This window comes from Hibiscus syriacus, unplaced genomic scaffold (assembly GCF_006381635.1).
Source record: "Hibiscus syriacus cultivar Baekdansim isolate YM2019G1 unplaced genomic scaffold, ASM638163v2 tig00110895_pilon, whole genome shotgun sequence".
Lineage (NCBI taxonomy): Eukaryota > Viridiplantae > Streptophyta > Magnoliopsida > Malvales > Malvaceae > Hibiscus > Hibiscus syriacus.
Window position 1 is genome coordinate 3,192,781 of NW_024062903.1, and position 18,867 is coordinate 3,211,647.

The 18,867-nt window shown below is 32.6% G+C and overlaps 1 protein-coding gene across 2 annotated transcripts; it reads left to right on the plus strand.

The window, feature by feature from the left end:
- The first annotated feature begins 14,138 nt into the window (after window positions 1–14,138).
- LOC120146005 (chaperone protein dnaJ 49-like) lies at window positions 14,139–17,103 on the plus strand. 2 transcript variants are annotated; one of them, XM_039159675.1, is made up of 5 exons: window positions 14,177–14,197; window positions 14,250–14,411; window positions 14,532–14,583; window positions 14,668–14,735; window positions 16,610–17,103. In XM_039159675.1, the coding sequence occupies exons 2-5, from the start codon at window positions 14,259–14,261 to the stop codon at window positions 16,676–16,678; spliced, it is 342 nt and encodes a 113-aa protein (XP_039015606.1). In that variant the 5' UTR covers window positions 14,177–14,197; window positions 14,250–14,258; the 3' UTR covers window positions 16,679–17,103. The 2 variants fall into 2 exon arrangements, with proteins under 2 accessions (XP_039015605.1, XP_039015606.1); XM_039159674.1 differs by having other exon boundaries at window positions 14,139–14,583.
- The last annotated feature ends 1,764 nt before the right edge of the window (window positions 17,104–18,867 follow it).

Sequence of the window (18,867 nt, forward strand, 5' to 3'; positions counted from 1 at the left end):
TGGTTAGCATGGCACTGGGGCCAACTGGAAACCCTTTATTCAACCACCCTTTTGATTATACTGAACATGATATTTTATACAACACGAATAATATTGAAGTATGTAAAAATAATGTAATATCACACAAAATTTTAAAATTTATGTAATACAAACTATTTATGTATTGAATTTTGTATAAACATAAATATATTAAATAAAATATATAAATACGACATGGATATTAGGGGTGTTAAAAGATACCCAAATCGAACTATTCGACCCGTCAACCCGGTTAAAAAATATTGAATATTTATAATGAAAATATCTGATTTTACGGGTCAGGTACCCGGCCCGCTATTTTTTTGGGTTTTTGGGTCGGGCCCAGATCACAAAATATACTTTAATCGGGTACTCGTCGATCCGGTATCCGATTTTTTTATTTTTTATTTTTTATTTTCTATTTATAATTCTCAAACTATTTCATCCAAACATTCTAAATTTTCTAATTTCTTAAGTTATTTATTGTAACATTTTAAATTATTAATTTCTTAAATTATTTCACCCTAACAATCTAAATTATTTCTTAAATTATTTATTTTAACTTCAAGATATTTTTAGTTTAATTATATTTCTTTAATTTTACTTTTAATAAATTTTATCTTTTAATTATGTAACTTAAATTTTTAAATTTTATGAATGGATATGTATTATAGACCTTTAATTTTTAACTTTTTTTCTGTGTGATTTTACTTAAAATAATATAATTTTAAAAAAATAGTGAATCGGGTACATGTGACTCTAAGATGTGAGTTACTTATATATTACGGGTACCCAAACTTTACCAATTGAAACACCGGCATTTTGATATCTGAAAATCTCATATACCTGATATTTCAAGTGCCTAAAAGTACTTGTATCGGGTTTTTAACACTCCTGTTGAGTACATAAATAATTGAATTTAAGTTTTACACTTCCATTATCAATTAAGTCTTCGTTTTTTTTGTAAAATACGGAGATGGTCCTCCGATTATAGAGCATTAATTTGTTTAGTCTTTTGATTATTTAAAACTATAAAATGATCTTCAGAGTGTATGATGTTGTTTTATTGAGTCTCCCGACTATTAAAAATTACAAAATGGTCACTGAACTATTTATATGTTCGAAAATCATCTTTTTATGTTAAAAATTTGACGACCGTCTGAGAACTTGCTAGCTGAAATATGATAAAATCATATTTTAATGATATATACTAGTATTGTTATTGCTTTCAAGCAATGACTTGATGATGTAATCTAAATAGAGAATCGATCTACAAAATACAACTCAAATGATTATGGGATCAAATTTTATATATCTTAGTCAACAAGTTAACAGACGATCGCTAATTTTTTAACGGAAAATGATGAGTTTGAAACATATGTGTAGACACCCATTTTCGTTTAGGACAAGGGCTTTTATTTCACTATTTATATTATTATATAGTATATAATATATATAAAATAATTTCAAAAAATGTATATAATATATGGTTTTGAAAATATATATAATTTTTGAAAATATATATATAATATTGAAAACATATAATATATATACCTTTTGAAAATATTTTTTTAATAAAGAAAACATATACAATATATATAATTTTTGAAAATATATTATAGTTTTTGAAAACATAATTTTTGAAAACATATTATAATTTTTGAAAATATAATGTATGTAATATAGTTTTTTAAAATAAATATAGTATATGTATTATATATATATATATATTATTTATTACTATATATTATTATTAATATTATTTTTCATTTTTTTAGGGTCCAATGAGTCAAAAAATCCAAAGTCTGGGTCTAAAAATGAAGCCCAACCGAGCCTGCAAGCCTGACACAGCAAGAAGATTCGGTGGGAAACCCAGCAAGCAAACACAGTAGGGAAAAAGGTCCATTAGGGTTTCAGTGTATAGTCCCAACGTCGTATGGCGTACAATCATTATATCAAGGAGTGATCAACGGCTTAGATTGCATAACAATTAGGGTTATGAAGCCCTAAGCATTTCATCACATAAGCAGCCGCACAAGAGTCGCTGGATCTGGCTTTTTGATCCAATGGCTGAAAACACCAGAGGAACCCAACGATCCCCGTTCAATAGCATATGAAGACCATGTGCCGACAAGGTCGCCACTACGTGCTAAACCGAAGCATTCCAAACTGAAAAATCGAAACAGAATCGGGATTCCTCGTCATGTTCGGCCAACACAAACAGTAACAAACCTGAGCAAATCAAAGGTGGGGGAAACAACCCCATTATTCTCAGGAAAAGTCACCTTCGAAGGGCTATATAAGCCACTACAAGTCGAACAAGAGGGGACACCGGAAAAAAGCATCAAAGATCAATGCATCAAGCAAACAAAAAAACATTTCACATACTATAAAAAAACAAATAAAACCAAGACTTGACCTCGGTTTTTGCTTGGAGGAGAGAATAGTTGCCGGAGTTCAAAAAATGGTCACTAGGAAAGGTAAAAATCAAAACTTTTAGTATAGATCTATACCAACCGGGATTTCTTGGTATTTTGAGGTTGAATTTGGTTTCGAGGTGTTAAGAGGAAGGTTTTGGGGTAGTTTTAGGTTTTAAGGCCACCGGTAGTGATGGCCGAAGCGATGTCAGCGGCGGGTGTAGGCCTCGTCGGAGGATGGCCGATTAAGAGAGGGGAAGGCTTGAGTTGAGAGAGTTTGGGGGTTTGATTTTGGAGAAATGAGTGAAAGTGATTGAATTTTGTGATTTTAGGGCTATTTATAGGGGGCCTCTATGCAATTATGAAAATTTTAAATTATTTCCACAGACCCTACAATTTTTATGCGTAATTTATTTTGGTCACATATTGTAAAATTGCCCTTGAATTTTGAGTTAATTCAATTTAATCCCTGTTTATATTTCTTATATTTTGTAAATTGACCCCTTAAATTTTTATTTTTTCCTTGCAGCTTTCAATTAACATCAATTTGATCATTTATTTTTAATTCTTTCCAATGTAATCCTTTTTAATTTGAATTTTCTTTTAATTCTTTTATTTATTTAATATTTCTTTATTTTGTTTTATTATTTAGCATTAATTGGATTTATTTTTTAGAACAATTTTAAAATTCATCAAAGGTAAATAATTTGGATTGAACTTTTAAAATTTTAATTTAACTTTTAAGTTTTGCAATTAAGACAACTGGAAAATTAAATTGGTACCGAAAGGGCATTGCAAGGTTGCTAATCCTTACTTGACTTTAATTGACTCCCGAATCAGATTAATTTCTAGTAAAACACATATATGGTAAAAGGTAAGTTAAGGTGTCCAGTCAATCTAATTTCAAATGATCGGTGGCGACTCCAATACATAAAATTTAAGTCAAAATTCGATTCCAGGACCACATGAAGGACGATTACAACAACTTGGCGACTCCGCAGGGGAAGGTAAGTGAGTCAGACCAAAATTAATTTCCGGTTGTCTTCTTAAGCGAAAATTGTAAGTTTAAATTCTAATTTATCCTTTCGATCCTTGTTATTTACTTTTGATTTTTATTTTTCGAATAAATAGTTGTATTGATTTTTTCAACAATTTTAGCTTTTTCAAAATTCAATCTCAGGCTCTATTCTCGAGCTCCAAACCCTTTTTAAGTGGAGGTGAAAGCGACGCCTTCGTGGGAATTTATTCCCCGTATAGGAATAGCAAGTAACCTTCAAGATTCATATACCTTATGTCTTCATGTGAATTTATTCTCCGTACAGACGTAAGGGAATGTATCCTCTCGAGTTTAACTTGGTCTACATGAGCTTGTAATGGGCTTAGGACTGAGGGTTTGACATGCCCAATGGGGAACCAATAAGGAGAATTTGGGTACTTGTTTAGAACCTAAACCAGGATGCGGCAAGAAATTAGAGCCCACCCCCAAAAACTTCATTTCAAAACCTAGGATGCTTGATTTATTTCCTACTTTATTTTCTGTTCAAAGCATGCGAATTAGAAATTTATGTGGTTAAGATTTGTTCAAGAAAATAACATTCGGGAGACAGATCATGTTCATGTAGGAATAAAAGCATGTGGGGTAAATATCATATGGGGTAGAAATTTTTATTTTTTATTTTTCATTTTTATTTTTAATTATTATTTCTAGTTTACTAACTTATTTCCTTTCATTTTTTTCTTATTTTTATTTTTTTATCATTTGCGTCATTTAAAGAGGTGTTGATCTACAAAAGTGTTCGTTAAAACTTGGGTAGTTGGAATTAAGGGACAAAGGGGTTATAATACAAGAGATTAAGAATGCAGAAGAACGACTATGGTCAAAAAGGACTAAGAAGGAAGATGGGACAATCTGTAAGACAATTATATGTCAAACCTGGATGGCTACGCTTCCATCAGCCTCAAACAAAATGATACTCAGGAATTACAAAATATTTGGGGCAGTTGGAAAGCTGACAGGAAATAGAAGTTTTGCTAACGATATGGTAATATCGCACATATTCTCTATGTCAAGATAGACGAACCCCTAATTCGAGCCCTGGTGCAATTTCGGAATATAATTGCTTTACCTTCAACCAAGAAGACATGGTGCCCACAATTGAGGAGTACACTACCCTGTTACATTGCGAATGAATCAAAATGGACCAGGTCTTCATCAAATACATCAAGATCCAACCTTTCAAAAATAAAGGTTGATGAAAAAAAAGTAACTGGTCTCGAAAAGTCCATTCAATGGCAAAGAGAATAGGATAAAAAAACTATAGCAGAATTGGAGGTCAGTGTGGATAAAATCAAGAAGTAGGCAAATGAACTCCAAATTGTTCTTTTAATGGAGGACTAGAGTGATGTTTCTGTTGGGAACAAGCTCAGCAAAGGGTGAAGGCTAGAGATGCAGTCACTCAAAGATTCATAGAGCAGGTACAAAAAGCGGCACACCACTTGCATTGTTTGATAAGAGAAGCCGGGGTTGTTTAACAAGGTATTCAGCCAGTGATAGAAGAAGCAGAAAGACTTGTCAACCTAGTAGAAGTCGTTTAAAGTATAGAATATCTAGCTAGAATGTACCTTTGAATTGTTTTTGGTCTCTTAGAAGTAACATTTTTGTCCCAATAAAGACTATTTAACAGACAAGTTTGGATCAATGCCTCAAAAATTTCATGCATCATACATTTTTGCATTTTTTTTACATTTTCATTTCTTTACATTCAAATTAATTAATAGAAGATGTCTCGTCAAAAGGGAACAAACACTGGACACACCTCATCAAGCACTGGACACACCTCATACTCACAATACCCGTTCAAAGAAGAAGAAGATGGAAGCTAAGATCGCTCTACTTGAGGAAAATATGCTAAAATTGCAGAAAGAGCTTAAGGAGAAAATAAGTCAAAATAAACAAAATATCTTGGATTCCATCACTATGAACCAAGATTCCTGGGTTGACCAGATTGTGATCAGGTTCTCTGGCCTAAATCAAATGAATGCTTCTGGGGCAGGGGCATCTGAAGGGGTGGTTGTACCACCTACTCCATAGTTAGTTATTTCACTTGTAATCTTACCAGGACTTCAAGGGGACTCATCTACTACAAAAACACAAGCTTTTGTAACCAACCCTCAAAATAATCTGGATGATTATCATATTCCAGAAATTGATGAGGAGGACAAAGAAAAAATATAGAGGAAAAGATCAAGCATTTGAAAGATAAAATAAAGACAGTTAAAGAAGATGACATCTATTATGGAGTTGATGCTCTAGAACTAAGTTTGGTCTCAGATTGTATTCTTCCTCCTAAGTTTAAAGTCTCAGATTTCGAGAAGTTTGATAGGAACAGTTTCCCCTTGGCCTACATTACCATGTTATGTCGAAAGATTACATGATATGTTAGGAATGACCAACTCCTGATTCACTATTTCTAGGAGAGCCTGGCAAGTTCAGTCATTCAATGGTACAATCAGCTGAACCATTCACACATCAAGACATGGAAAGATCTCGTCAAGTCGTTCTTGAAGCAATAGAAGCATGTAACTGACATGAGACCAGATCGTGTCATGGAGAAAAAGTATAACACAAATTTTAGATAATCTACACAGCGAGGGAGAGAGTTAGATGTGCAGGTTCATCCACCTTTGGATGAAAAAGAAACAAATAACCACTTCTTACATGCACTGAAGGCTTTTTTTAGGGCATCTGGTTGTAATTACATATGGAATTTTTTTTGATTTGGTGATGACCGGAGAGATGGTGGAAACAACCATTAAGTAAGGAAAAAAGAGATAGGTCAAGTAGAAAACCTCCCATGAAGAAGAGAGAATGAGAGATCAACAACATCAACGCTTTCAACACCAGCAAAAACGTTACGATATCCAAATCAAAACTAGCTGCAGCTGTACCGTCAGGTACTTCTAGATAAGATTCGAGGGAACCAAGGAGAGAAAGAGGAAATGAGCATTTCAATCCTATTCCCATGACATATAAGAAGCTTTATCAATAACTTTTTGACACACATGTGATGTCACCATATCCAAAGGAACCTATAAAGCCCCCATACCCTAGGTGGTATAATGAAAATACACATTGTGAATATCATAGCGGTGTTCTAGGGCATTTTATTGAAAACCGCCTCGCATTTAAGAAAATTGTCCAATGAATGCACAACAGGAACTGGATTCATTTCAACAATTCAAAATCACCCAATATTTCACAGAACCCTCTGTCTAATCACTAAGAGAATAAGGAAAATACAATCACCAAGGAGAAGGGTAAGAATGTCAAAACTAAAGTTTTTGAAGTGAAGTCACCTCTTGCTTGGGTATGAAGCTAAATGATAAATGTGGGGTTTCTTGCACCACATCCTAGCACATCAAATTGTAAAAGTGGCAGTCATTGTTGCTATCACAATGAGGAAGGACATGATATACAAGAATATGTCAAATTTAGAGCCTTAATGATGGACAAAAAAGAGGTGGAATTTTACGATGAAAGCAAGGACACTCCCGAAGCATTTGTTTATGCAATTTGAGATGCATCTGAAAAGTGAATGCCACAATCGAGGAACAAGGTATCTTGGGACGAGACAAGAAAAGATTATCACTATTACCATAGAGTTGTGTTGCCTAAAAATAATGTATTGTTTAAAGTTATCTTTTATATGCTTGAACTTTTTTTAAAAAATGACATTTCTTTGAGTAATAGAAAATTGTTTGAAATTCAGTGAATATAAAGTATAATGAAATACATATTTTGAGAAATGAGGTTATAGCCTTTTGACATATACCGAGATTAAATTCCTTTTAAAAAAGATCCATATCTTTTACCCGAAAAAGGAAAATATTTTCTCATGTACAAGTATGGAAGTAGATAAGATGAGGCATCTCCAATGCATGCCATTGTAAGACAAGTTAGTTTGCATGTCTTCTAAGGATGTTCCGTGACGATATACAATTTTCATAAATGGAATAGTGGAATAAACAAATTTGCTTAGATCAGTTGCTTAGGAATTGAGCTCTAAAGATGAAATTTTCTGACTTTCACTGACACTCAGACTATAACAAATTCTTCCTGAAAAACTTAGGAAATCTCGAAATCGAAGAATTAATGTGATATTAATGAACGATAATTTTAACTATGCTGGGGGCACTCCGTTGAAAGTAATAAGCTGTTAATCTTCGGAGGTAATGTCTGAAACAACTATAGTGGTAATGTTCCAGCTTTATGAAGTGAGTTTCGTTTGAGTTTGTCACGTTTAAGACTTTCTGACACTTGAATCCTTTAACTAAGGGTATTCCGCTAAAGTTACCTAACATTATGAATATGAGTACATTCAGATCATGACACTAGTCTCTATGTATCGATAAGAATCTCCTAACAAAATCTAAAGCAAGGACAACAAGTTTAACAAAGTATAATTTAAAGAAAGGTGATAAGGCTTGAAATAAACGTGGATTTGAAATTGAAATTTCTATGAAAGGTGGACTAAGGGAGTCAGGAAACATCTATTATAGTTGACTACACAAAAACACTCAGGGGTTTTATTTTTAGATCGATATTTCTGTGCTATCTCTGCTTAAGAAGTCTACAAAACTTGAAAAAATGGAAGATTCATGAGAACTGAAATAGAAATGCTCTCTAAAGGGCCTTACAGTGGAATGCATTAGTTGCACTATTTTGTTTACATCCTATTTGAAAATCATGAAAATCAAAACCAAATCACGTTGTTTTCTCATATCACACATGGATCTTGACAATTGTCAAAGGGCTATAACTTTTGAAAACAACTTGTGTGATTCATTTATTTGATATTCAGTGAACTGATACTTTGCTTCAATTGCTCTAACATCATTTTTATACCAAACCTTTTAAAAAAAGGGATATATATCTCAGACAAGACATAGTTTCTCGAAAAATAGGTTGAAGGGCCTGAAACTATGTGGGGCATCTCCAGGTTTTCAATCTCTTATCCTTCCACCACTCGTGCCTCCTGACGTGGTTCCTATAAAAAAAGAGCTTGACATTGCAAAGAAGAAAGTAGTGTTACAATCTATGGCTAGATGTGATACTAGATTAAAGGGACAAAAAAATAACAATTCTAACCACTCATTTTAAAGTGAGTGTGAGCAATACAGATGGTTACTTTATCCAGTACAATGTCTCTTTTTACTATGAATATGGTCATCTAGTAAGGTGTAAGAGGCATACAATAATGAGCTGGTTGGAAAGAGTTTAGCCCGTGATGACGAGAAATTCATTCATTATCGGGTCCCTTCTGAAGCATGAGTTTACTGTTGTACTTGAAGATTCCATATCAAAGAGAAACAACAGGAATACAAGCCCTGATGATAATGACAGTCCAAATGAGCATGAAAGGAAGAAAACGAGACGTTTATAACTCAACGAAGTTTAGAGTAAAGATAAGATTTGTTGCTAAGATTCCTATGTAAGAAATTCAAAGTACTCTGCGAGTGAAAGAAATTCAAAGTAATCTGCGAGTACAAGAAGCTGAGAACTCACAAGAAGCACTGAGGTTGCTTGATATAATTTCAAGGCAGCATGCCTTCTTGTTCTCCATTCTTTTTCCATGACATTAAAAAAGATAGCCTTGGTTGTAGAAGTTACCATTTGAACTTCCAAGCCACGTAAGGAAGCCTTTCACTAAATATTGATGTGTCAACTACGATGATGATTCAACCAGTTCCAGTAGTTGATCATCAACTGAAATACAAAAGAGTCTTACTCCCTTGAGTAAACAAAGGCTAAAAGACGCTTTAGAATCTCTAATTAAAATGATCCATACAATCAAGAGTACAAGATTACTGGATTGAGCCAACAAATGAGTAAATGTCAGATATTTTCCATGAAGCTTTCAGTGCTGGGGCATGATCGATTCCAAGGAGAAGACCAACAGACAAAGAATGAGACTCCGTCTAAGAAATAAAACAAGAACTAATTCATTTTGCATATATCTTAGACATACTTAATAGCATCACATTTATCATTTTTTGTATACATAGTTTTTGCAGCTTTAGAGTCAAGTTTCAACTTCACGACGAAATATACTCGATTCAAAAGCGTCTTCAAAAAAATTGATGGTGGTTGCTTAACTCAGTGGCGATAAGCTACACCTCAACCAACTTGGCCTATAGAAATATCGTCAGATCTTATAATCAACTTCAAATTGAGTTTGAGAGCCAATTCAGATGGGTTCGAGAGCCAATTCAGAATGGATTCAGTTTAGCTTAACCCAACAGCAAGTGGCTAGTTTCCAGTTAAAGTTTTCAAGCTAGATTTTAACTTCACGATGGATGATATCTAGTTGACAGATGACCTCACTTGGCTTTGTTGTAAAAAGGGGTTACCTGAAGAATATACCATATGACTTTCCCATGAAGGGGAGTCATCTAAAGATCATCTCACCTAGTTCAGACATGCGAAGGGGAACCACCTGAAGAATATACCATTTGGCTTTCACGCGAAGGGGAGTCATCTAAGGAATTATGACTGGCATAAACCCTCGAAAGGGAGCCATCCTTCACTTAGAGAAACCGTCCATAACATAACTCAAGGTGAGAAGGGTTATCTATCAACGAAAACTTTCGAGCTCGATTTCATTCACTTCGAGGGCATATCAACCGCATGCCATCAACAAGGAACTACTTTGAGATTGAATTTTAAACCAAGGTCTTTAAGCCAAGAAGAAAACCTAGGTTGGTTGCGATTTAGCAACAATGAACTATCTCCTAGCCTAATTTACAACATAACCTAAGTCGAGAAAAGTTGTCTGTCAACAAAAACTTTTGAGTTTGATTCCATTCAGCTCGAAGGCGTATCAACCACATGGTAATATTGAGGAACTACTTTTTGGTTGAATTTTAGACCGAGGTCTTTAAGGCAAGAAGAAGACCAAGGTTGACTACGATTTGGCAACAAGAAGTCACTTTCCAGTTCAGATTTTGAACTAGATTTTAACTTCACATCAAATGATATCATGCTCAAAACATCCAAGATTGACTCAACTTCATGATGAGGGAGTCACCCACGATTTTGACTTCACAACGAAGGACATCGTGATCAAGACATTCGAGATTGACTTAACTTCACAGTGAAGGAGTCATCCGTAACATAGTTTAACTCATCGACAGACTAAGGTTGTCTAGTCAAATCTCAACTTTGCTACGAAGGAGTTATCCGTAACTCAGCTCAACAGCAGGGAGCCATCTTCTATTTTCAAGTCGAATTTTAACTCTGCGACGGAGAATATTTGATAAAAAGAGTTGACTACAACATTGAGTTCGATTTCAATTACAGTGAAAGATATCAGACTCATAGGAGAAAATTCCCTTTGGAATTCCTTCTTACCGAACGAAAATTTGATTCCTTTTATCTTTGCCCTATTTTTCATTACATGATAAATGGGTAAAGAGGGGCAGTTGTAGACACCCATTTTTGTCTGGGACATTAAGGGCTTTTATTTCAGTTTTTATATTTTTATATAATATGTAATATATATAAAATAATTTCAAAAAATATATATATAATATATGGTTTTTGAAAATATATATAGTTTTGAAAACATATAATATATATAGCTTTTGAAAATAGTTTTTTTAAAAAGAAAACATATATAATATATATAATTTTTGAAAATATGTTATAGTTTTTGAAAATATAATAAATGTTATATAGTTTTTAAAAATAAATATAGTATATGGATTATATATATATATTATATTATTTATTATTATATATATATTTAATTTATTATATTATATTATATTATTTTTCATTTTTAGGGTCCAATGAGTCCAAAAATCCAAAGTCTGGATCCAAAAATGAAGCCCAATCGAGCCTGAAAGTCTAACCCAACAAGCATACTCGGTTGGAAACACAACAAGCATGCCCCGTAGGGAAAAGGTCCTTAGGGTTTCGGTGTATAGTCCCATCACCGCATAGCTTACAGTCGTTAGATCAAGTAGTGATCAATAGTTTAGATCGCATAATAATTAGGGTTTTGAAGCCCTAAGTATTTCATCACATGCACAACCACACAAGTGCCATTGGATCTGGCTTTTTGATGTTCAACAGCACGTGAAGACCACACGTCGACAAGGTCGCCATTACGCACTAAATCGAAGCATTCCAAAATGAGAAATCGAAAGAGAATCGGGATGTCTCGTCATGTTCGGCTTACACGAACAGTAACAAACCTGAGCAAATCGGAGGTGGGGGAACAACCCCATTATTATAAAAAAAAGTCACTGTTGAAGGGCTATATAAGTCCCTGTAAGTCGAACAAGAGGGGACACCGGAAAAAAGCATCGAAAAAAAAGCATTAAAGATCAATGTATCAAGCAAACAAAAAAACATTTCGCATAGTACAAAAAAATCAAAGACTCGACTTCGATTTTTTCTTGGAGGAGATAATAGTCGCCGGAGTTCAAAAAGTGGTCACTAGGAAAGGTAAAAATCAAAACTTTTAGTGTAGATCTACACTAACTGGGGGGTTTTATTTGTATTTTGAGGTTGAATTTGGTTTCGGGGTGTTGAGAGAAAGGTTTCAGGTTAATTTTAGGTTTTCCAGCCATCGATAGTGGTGATCTGAGCGGAGTCGACAGTGGATGTAGGCCTCGTCGGAGGATGGCCGGTTAGGAGAGGGGAAGGCTTCAGTTGAGAGAGTTTATGGCTATTTATAGGGGGACCTCTATGCAATTATGAAAATTTTAAATTATTTCTGTAGTCTTTACAGTTTTGATGTGTAATTCATTTTGGTCACCTATTGTAATTTTGCCCTTGAATTTTGAATTAATTCAATTTAATCCATGCTTATATTTCTTATATTTTGTAAATTGACCCCTCAAATTTTTGTTTTTTCCTTACAGCTTTCAATTAACATCAATTTGATCATTGAGTTTTAATTCTTTCCAATTTAATCCTTTTTAATTTGAATTTTCTTTTAATTCTTTTATTTATTTAATATTTATTTATTTTATTTTATTTTTTAGCATTAATTGGATTTATTTTTAGGACAATTTTAAAATTCTTCAAAGGTAAATAATTTGGATCGAACTTTTAAACTTTTAATTAAACTTTTAATTTTTGCAATTAAGACAATCGGAAAATTAAATTGGTACCGAAAGGGCAGTGAAAGGGTGCTAATCCTTCCTTGATTGTAATCGACTCCTGAATCCGATTAACTTCTAGTAAGACGCAGATTAGGTAAAAGGTTAGTTAAGGTGTCCGGTCAACCTAATTTCAAATGATCAGTGGCTGCTCCAACACATCAAATTTAAGCCGGAACCTGATTCCGGGACCACCCGAAGGACGGTTACGATAATATGAATACTCGGGTGATCATTTTATAACTCTCAATAGTCAAGAAACTCAACAAAGTAATGAGCTATAGGATTATTTTGTAACTTCTAATAATTAATGGACTCAACAAAGTAATATCCTATAGTCGGGGGACCATTTGTATAATTCACCTTATTTTCTTTTTACATCTCATGTATAGGGGTGTTCAAAAACGGGTATCCGTATTTTTTGGTACACGAAATATTATGTACATAGGATTTTCGAGTTTTGAAATGTCAGCCCAAGTCCGACCCATTAAATTCAGATACCCGTAAGTCAGATACACGTAAAACTTAAGTGCTCGTATTTTCGGATCACAAATACCTGATTCATATTTTTTTTTATTTTTTCTTTAAATTATATATATATATATATACATAAAATACAAAATTTAAAATTTAAAATTTATACATAAAATTTAAAAATTCAAATTACACAATTAAAAGATAAAATTTATTAACAAAATTAAAGAAATACAATTAAATTTAATTTTTTTTTGAAGTTAAAAGAAAATTTTGTGAAATAATTTAGATTGTTAAGTTGAAATAATTTAGTAATTTAGAATGTTACGCCGAAATAATTTAAAATTAAGAATTTAGAATGTTATGGTGAAATGATTTGGGAATTAGGAATAAAAAAAATCTAATATAAAGTAAAATAAAAAGTATATAAGAAATTGGGTATCGAGTTGGTAGGTATCCGATTAAAGGATATTTTGTGATCGGACTCGACTTGAAAACTTGAGAAAAGAGCAGGTAGAATACTCGACCTGTAAAATCAAATATTTTCATTATAAATACTCGATATTTTTAATCATATTAACGATCCAACGAATCGAATAGTTCGAATCGAATATTTTTAAACACTCTTATTCCTATAGGTTATGGGTTCAAATAAACTAAATGCAATTGTCTCTAATTTATTTAAATTTGATAGATTATATATTCTTAAAAGAAATAATTAAAATCCCGCACTCTAGCTAAATGCCCCTTCATGTCATTGAATTCAAAACTCCATTGTATATGAAAAAATAATTTTTGTTCAATATATATTTTTTAATTACCGATATTTGATCTATTGATCAATTATTTTAGATCAAATTTTATAGAAATTCATTATAAGGATGATAGTCCTAACTCAATTTATTCAATTTATAAATATTAAGATTTTTAGATTAAAGTATGATTTAATATCTCATATGACTAAATCAACTAATTGTTTTTAGATTAAAATATAATTTTTGAATGATGTTTTTAAAAAAAGGTAAAAAGCCCTTCCATCAAACCTCTCCACCCATTTACACACCATTTCCTCCCCCCACCTCCAAGATCCATCACTTCGACCTTCAATTCTGCATTTCCCAAACCCCATTTTTTGTTACTCAATCCTTTGGGGGGAACAGTTTTTTTGATCCAAACACAATGGGGAGAATTGGGTCGAATTCAGAGATTTCAGAAGGTGAAAAGTCAGAGCTGGTCCTTCAAATTTGTTCAATGTCAACCATTCCAATCGCATGTCCACATAAAAATCATTCCAACAATACTCATTTCATCGACTGGTATCGCCTTTTGGGAGTATGTTTTCAATGTTTTCTTTCTTTTTCCAGGCTTTTAATCTTCCCCATAACATTTTCCCGGATTTTCCAGTCCGTTTGGCTCAGTTCCCCCCCCCCCCCGGTTTTCTTCCCTTTGCAGGTGGCTGAAAATGCAGGATTCCAGCTTATCAAAAGGCGTTATCATAACCTTGGTAAGCAAGAAAATGCCAGAAAAATCAAAGTTTATTGAAATGGTTTGATTGTTCTTTATCTTAATTTTATTTTGGGTGTTTTAGCTTTGCAACTTCATCCTGATAAGAATAAGCATCCAAAAGCTGAGATTGCCTTCAAGCTTGTTTCAGAGGTCAGATTTACTTTTCTTTTGTTCTTTTCGTTGCATTTGATATTGGAATAAATTGATTGCTTTTAGTAGAATTATAGAAACTTGTATTGTTTGGATTTTAAATTAGTTATCTGCATTGAATATCCTCATCCATATTTGTTTTAGTGTTGGTATTTGGAATATTAGTATCCCACTCAAACACAATGGATTGAAAGCGGCGGATGAAGCGGGCATCGTTGAAATTTTTAAATATTTATATAATTAAAAAATTATATTTTTTATTGATTATATAATTCCTTCCCTTATAATTTCAGAATTTATATTCTCCTAAAATTTTAAAGGTTTACTTTCTAACATAAAATTATTTAATCGTCTCTATACTCAAACTCAAGACTCAAATAGATATAACCTTATATCAACCAACTTAAATACTAAGGTGGCGTTTGGTTCGCTGGAATGTTTATGAAGGAATTAAAATTTTGAAGGAATTGAAATCTGTCAGGAATTGTAATCCGTCAGGAATTGTAATCCAATTCCATATTCTGTTTGGTTTGCAGACATGTAAGATGAATTTGATTTCAGTATGTAAAATGATAGAATTGCCCTTCTTGTTTTTTTTTTTGCTTTATTTTAGTTTGTTTTACAACTTACATGTAGTAATATATTATAAAAAATTAAAAAATATTAAATTTTCATTTTATTGATTGATTATTCATTTCAATAAATTATAAAAATCATGCTAATAAACATTATAAGTTAAAATTATCGCAATCAAAATATGTTAATAAGTTACCAAATGATAGAGCAATATTTCGATACATTCCAATCGGAGTATGTTAATTAGTTACCAAAAAATATACCAAAAACTATTTTTATTCAATATATGAATTAGAAACCTGACTCGACACGACACAAAATAATAAAAAAATATTTTTATTCAATAAAAATATTGACTTAATTGAAAAAATTATATATAGAGGGGTATTATTGTAATTATTCCTAAATATATAAGGTAAAATTATATATTTTTTTTCGGGTCGATCCGGTTTTTTTCACCCTAAACCCGAACCCGACCCGAATATCACACTTAAAAAAACCCGACCCGACCAAAATATCACACTTTAAAAAACCCGACCCGAATATCACACTTAAAAAACCCGACACGAACAAAATAAAGTTTCACCCTACCCTACCCGAATATATGAATTAGAAATCCGACCCGACCCGAAATAATAAAAAAATATTTTTATTCAATAAAAATAGCGACTTAATTGAAATATATATATATAGAGGGGTATTATTGTAATTATTCCTAAATATATAAGGTAAAATTATATATATTTTCGGGTCGGGTATTTTTCACCCTAAACCCGAACTCGATCCGACCTGAATATCACACTTAAAAAAACCAACCAGACCCGACCCGAATATATGAATTAGAAACCCGACCCGAAATAAAAAAAAATATTTTTATTCAATATATGAATAAGTTACCAAAAGATTGATAAGGGTAGTATGATCAAATTTCAATTCCTTTCAACAAGGGAATTTAACATAGAGAGATGTAATTCATTTTCCCTCATTTAGTTAAAAGTTGAAGCCATGAGGGATTCCAATTCCTTTGGAAAACTTGAATCAAACATGAGAAAGTGGTAAAATTGAATTTCAATTCCCCCAATTTCAAGGGATTCCATCCAACCAAACGCTACCTAAAATTGTTTTCTTTATTTGTAAGTATTGGATTCATAACAGGGATAAGTCAAGGGTTTGACGTGTTGATTTTTTCATGGAATTTAAATATTTTCTTATATTTTTCTTAATAATTTCATTTTGTCATTCAACACAAAACCTTGTGTATGTCCTGTTCGTAACCCGAACTGTTCCTCTTCTTGCAGGCATACGCATGTGTTTCAGACGGTCCGAAGAGAAGAGCTTTTAACATAGAGAGATGGAAACACTTTTAATACGAATGCAATAGAATCCCATTTTCAAATGTCAATTCTCTCCTCATTTCCCAACATTCATCAAAAGATCCCACCAACTGTTCAAAATATGGTAAATTTCTGCGAAATTTAAGAGAAATTAGGGATAGATTCAAAGAAGAAATTAGGGTTATAGAGAACAGTCTGAGGGTAAACAGAAGGGAATTCCCAGCATTTAACCCATCAACAAACAGCGTTTATGGGAGTAAGGTTAAGCATAAACAGATTGAAAGAGAAAGCCAAGTTTTTGAGCCATCAGATTATATGGTTCAAGGTTACCCACATTTGAGAGATCAAATCAGCAAGAAAACCGAGAGATTCTGGGAATTAAAAAGACCAAGTGTAGAGGAAAAAGGGAAATATCATTCACCCATTTTCCAGAATTCTTCAGAAACTGGAGGATTGTTTAGCAGAATGCTTAAAAGTAGATCGGTTTGTATTGATTCTTGTTCATCATTCCGTTCCAAGAAAAGAGATTTCACGTGAATCTTAATTTTGTTAAAATTCGTTTTTCATTTACGAAAAATATTATCAGAGTAATATTTTTATAAGAATTTTATTCTTATGTTTTTCTTATACAAGTTATTAGTTTCTAGAAAATATTAAAATTAAAATAAAGATTCATGATAATAACCGTAAACTAAAAATATAATAAGAGTATTTTTTATAATCAATGATACAAGAAACTAGTTACTTAAGATCACGTAAGGACTATATAAGAAAAATATTAAAAAATTTAATCAAATAAATTTGAACAAAAGATATATACGAATTATTATGATCATATTGGTAAACAAACCATAAAATATGATCAAGTTATTGAAAGAACACGATAAATTGTAAATCAGATTCGAGAGACGTGAACAAATTATCCTCGAACGTAAATCGTGTATCCAAATTCAATTATATGGTCCAAAGTATGAAATATCAACATGATAACAAATAAACGTCATCTTGATCAGTTGTGATGCTGTTAAATCCAACCCTAAGAAAAATGATAAACGAAAAGAACAGTTAAATGACCGAAAACGTGACATAAAGACTGAGCTATTAAAAATTAAAAACAAGAAAAAAGAGTAAAGATACAATATAATAAAATAAAAGAAAAATAATGAATAACAACAATTGATGACCAACGTCAAGATTAACGTTATCGTCGATCACAAACATGACAAAGAAAATAAATTATTGGTTGTCAAAGAAAAAAAGAAAGTTATTCTTATGTTTTTTTTAGTGGTGTAGATGCTCATATTGTTCGAGGGTTTCATTCGAGTTTCGTTTGGGTTTATATAATTATATTATTATTATTAAGTATATCATATGTGTGTGTTTAATTATGTTTGGGCTACTTGTCGTAACCGTCTTTCGGTTAGGCCCCAAATTGGGCTTCGACTTGAAATAATTGGGTTGGGAGTCGCCATCGACCACTTTAAAACGAATTTAGGTGGGTCGGACACCATCTTACATGATCTGCGTTTTTACTAGAAATGTGTCGGGTTCGGGAGTCGGTTACGGTCAAGGAAGGATTAGCACCCTTGAACCGCCCTTTCGGTACCAATTAATTTGCTGGTTGTCTTAAATTAAGAAAAATCTAATTTAAAATTAAAAGGTAAAAATACGATCACAATTACTTACCTTAGATAGTTTTAAAGGTGTAACCTTTTATTTCCTTTTCGAATCGTTTACAATAGCTTTGCCTTTGTATTTTCCGTGCTTTCCTCTGTATTTTGTATGTAAATCGTGTGTTACAAATGGGGAGGATTACATGTATTTATAGTGAAAAAAACTAACTATTTTTAGAATCCTATTAACAATAGAATCCTAATGCAACTAGCTTGCTCAGTTGTTGCACGTTTGTTGGTGTGGTTGTTGCTTTAAAAGATATGGTGGTGGAAGAGTCCTCATAGGAGAGGAACTCTTGCTAGTTCTATCTTTTAAGAAAATGTGTGTCTACAGCTGCCCCTCTTTGTCCTTTTTCGTGGAACGAAAAATAGGACAAAGATAAAAAGACACAAATTTTAGTTCAGTGGAGTTGAAGAATAACTCCATGTCGAATTGAATTGCGGATGGCTCCTCCGTCGCGAAGTTGAGTCCATCTTGAAATGATTTGAATCAGAATGTGGCTTCTCGTTGTAGTCCACTTTGGTCTTCTTCTCGGTTTAAAGACCTTG

Bases quoted from the DNA above. Each gene is read 5' to 3' on its own strand.
- LOC120146005 (XM_039159674.1), top strand. From the start codon at position 14,259: ATGGGGAGAATTGGGTCGAATTCAGAGATTTCAGAAGGTGAAAAGTCA. The intron at 14,584-14,667 runs GTAAGCAAGAAA...TGGGTGTTTTAG, and splicing joins AAGGCGTTATCATAACCTTG to CTTTGCAACTTCATCCTGAT. The intron at 14,736-16,609 runs GTCAGATTTACT...CTCTTCTTGCAG, and splicing joins CCTTCAAGCTTGTTTCAGAG to GCATACGCATGTGTTTCAGA.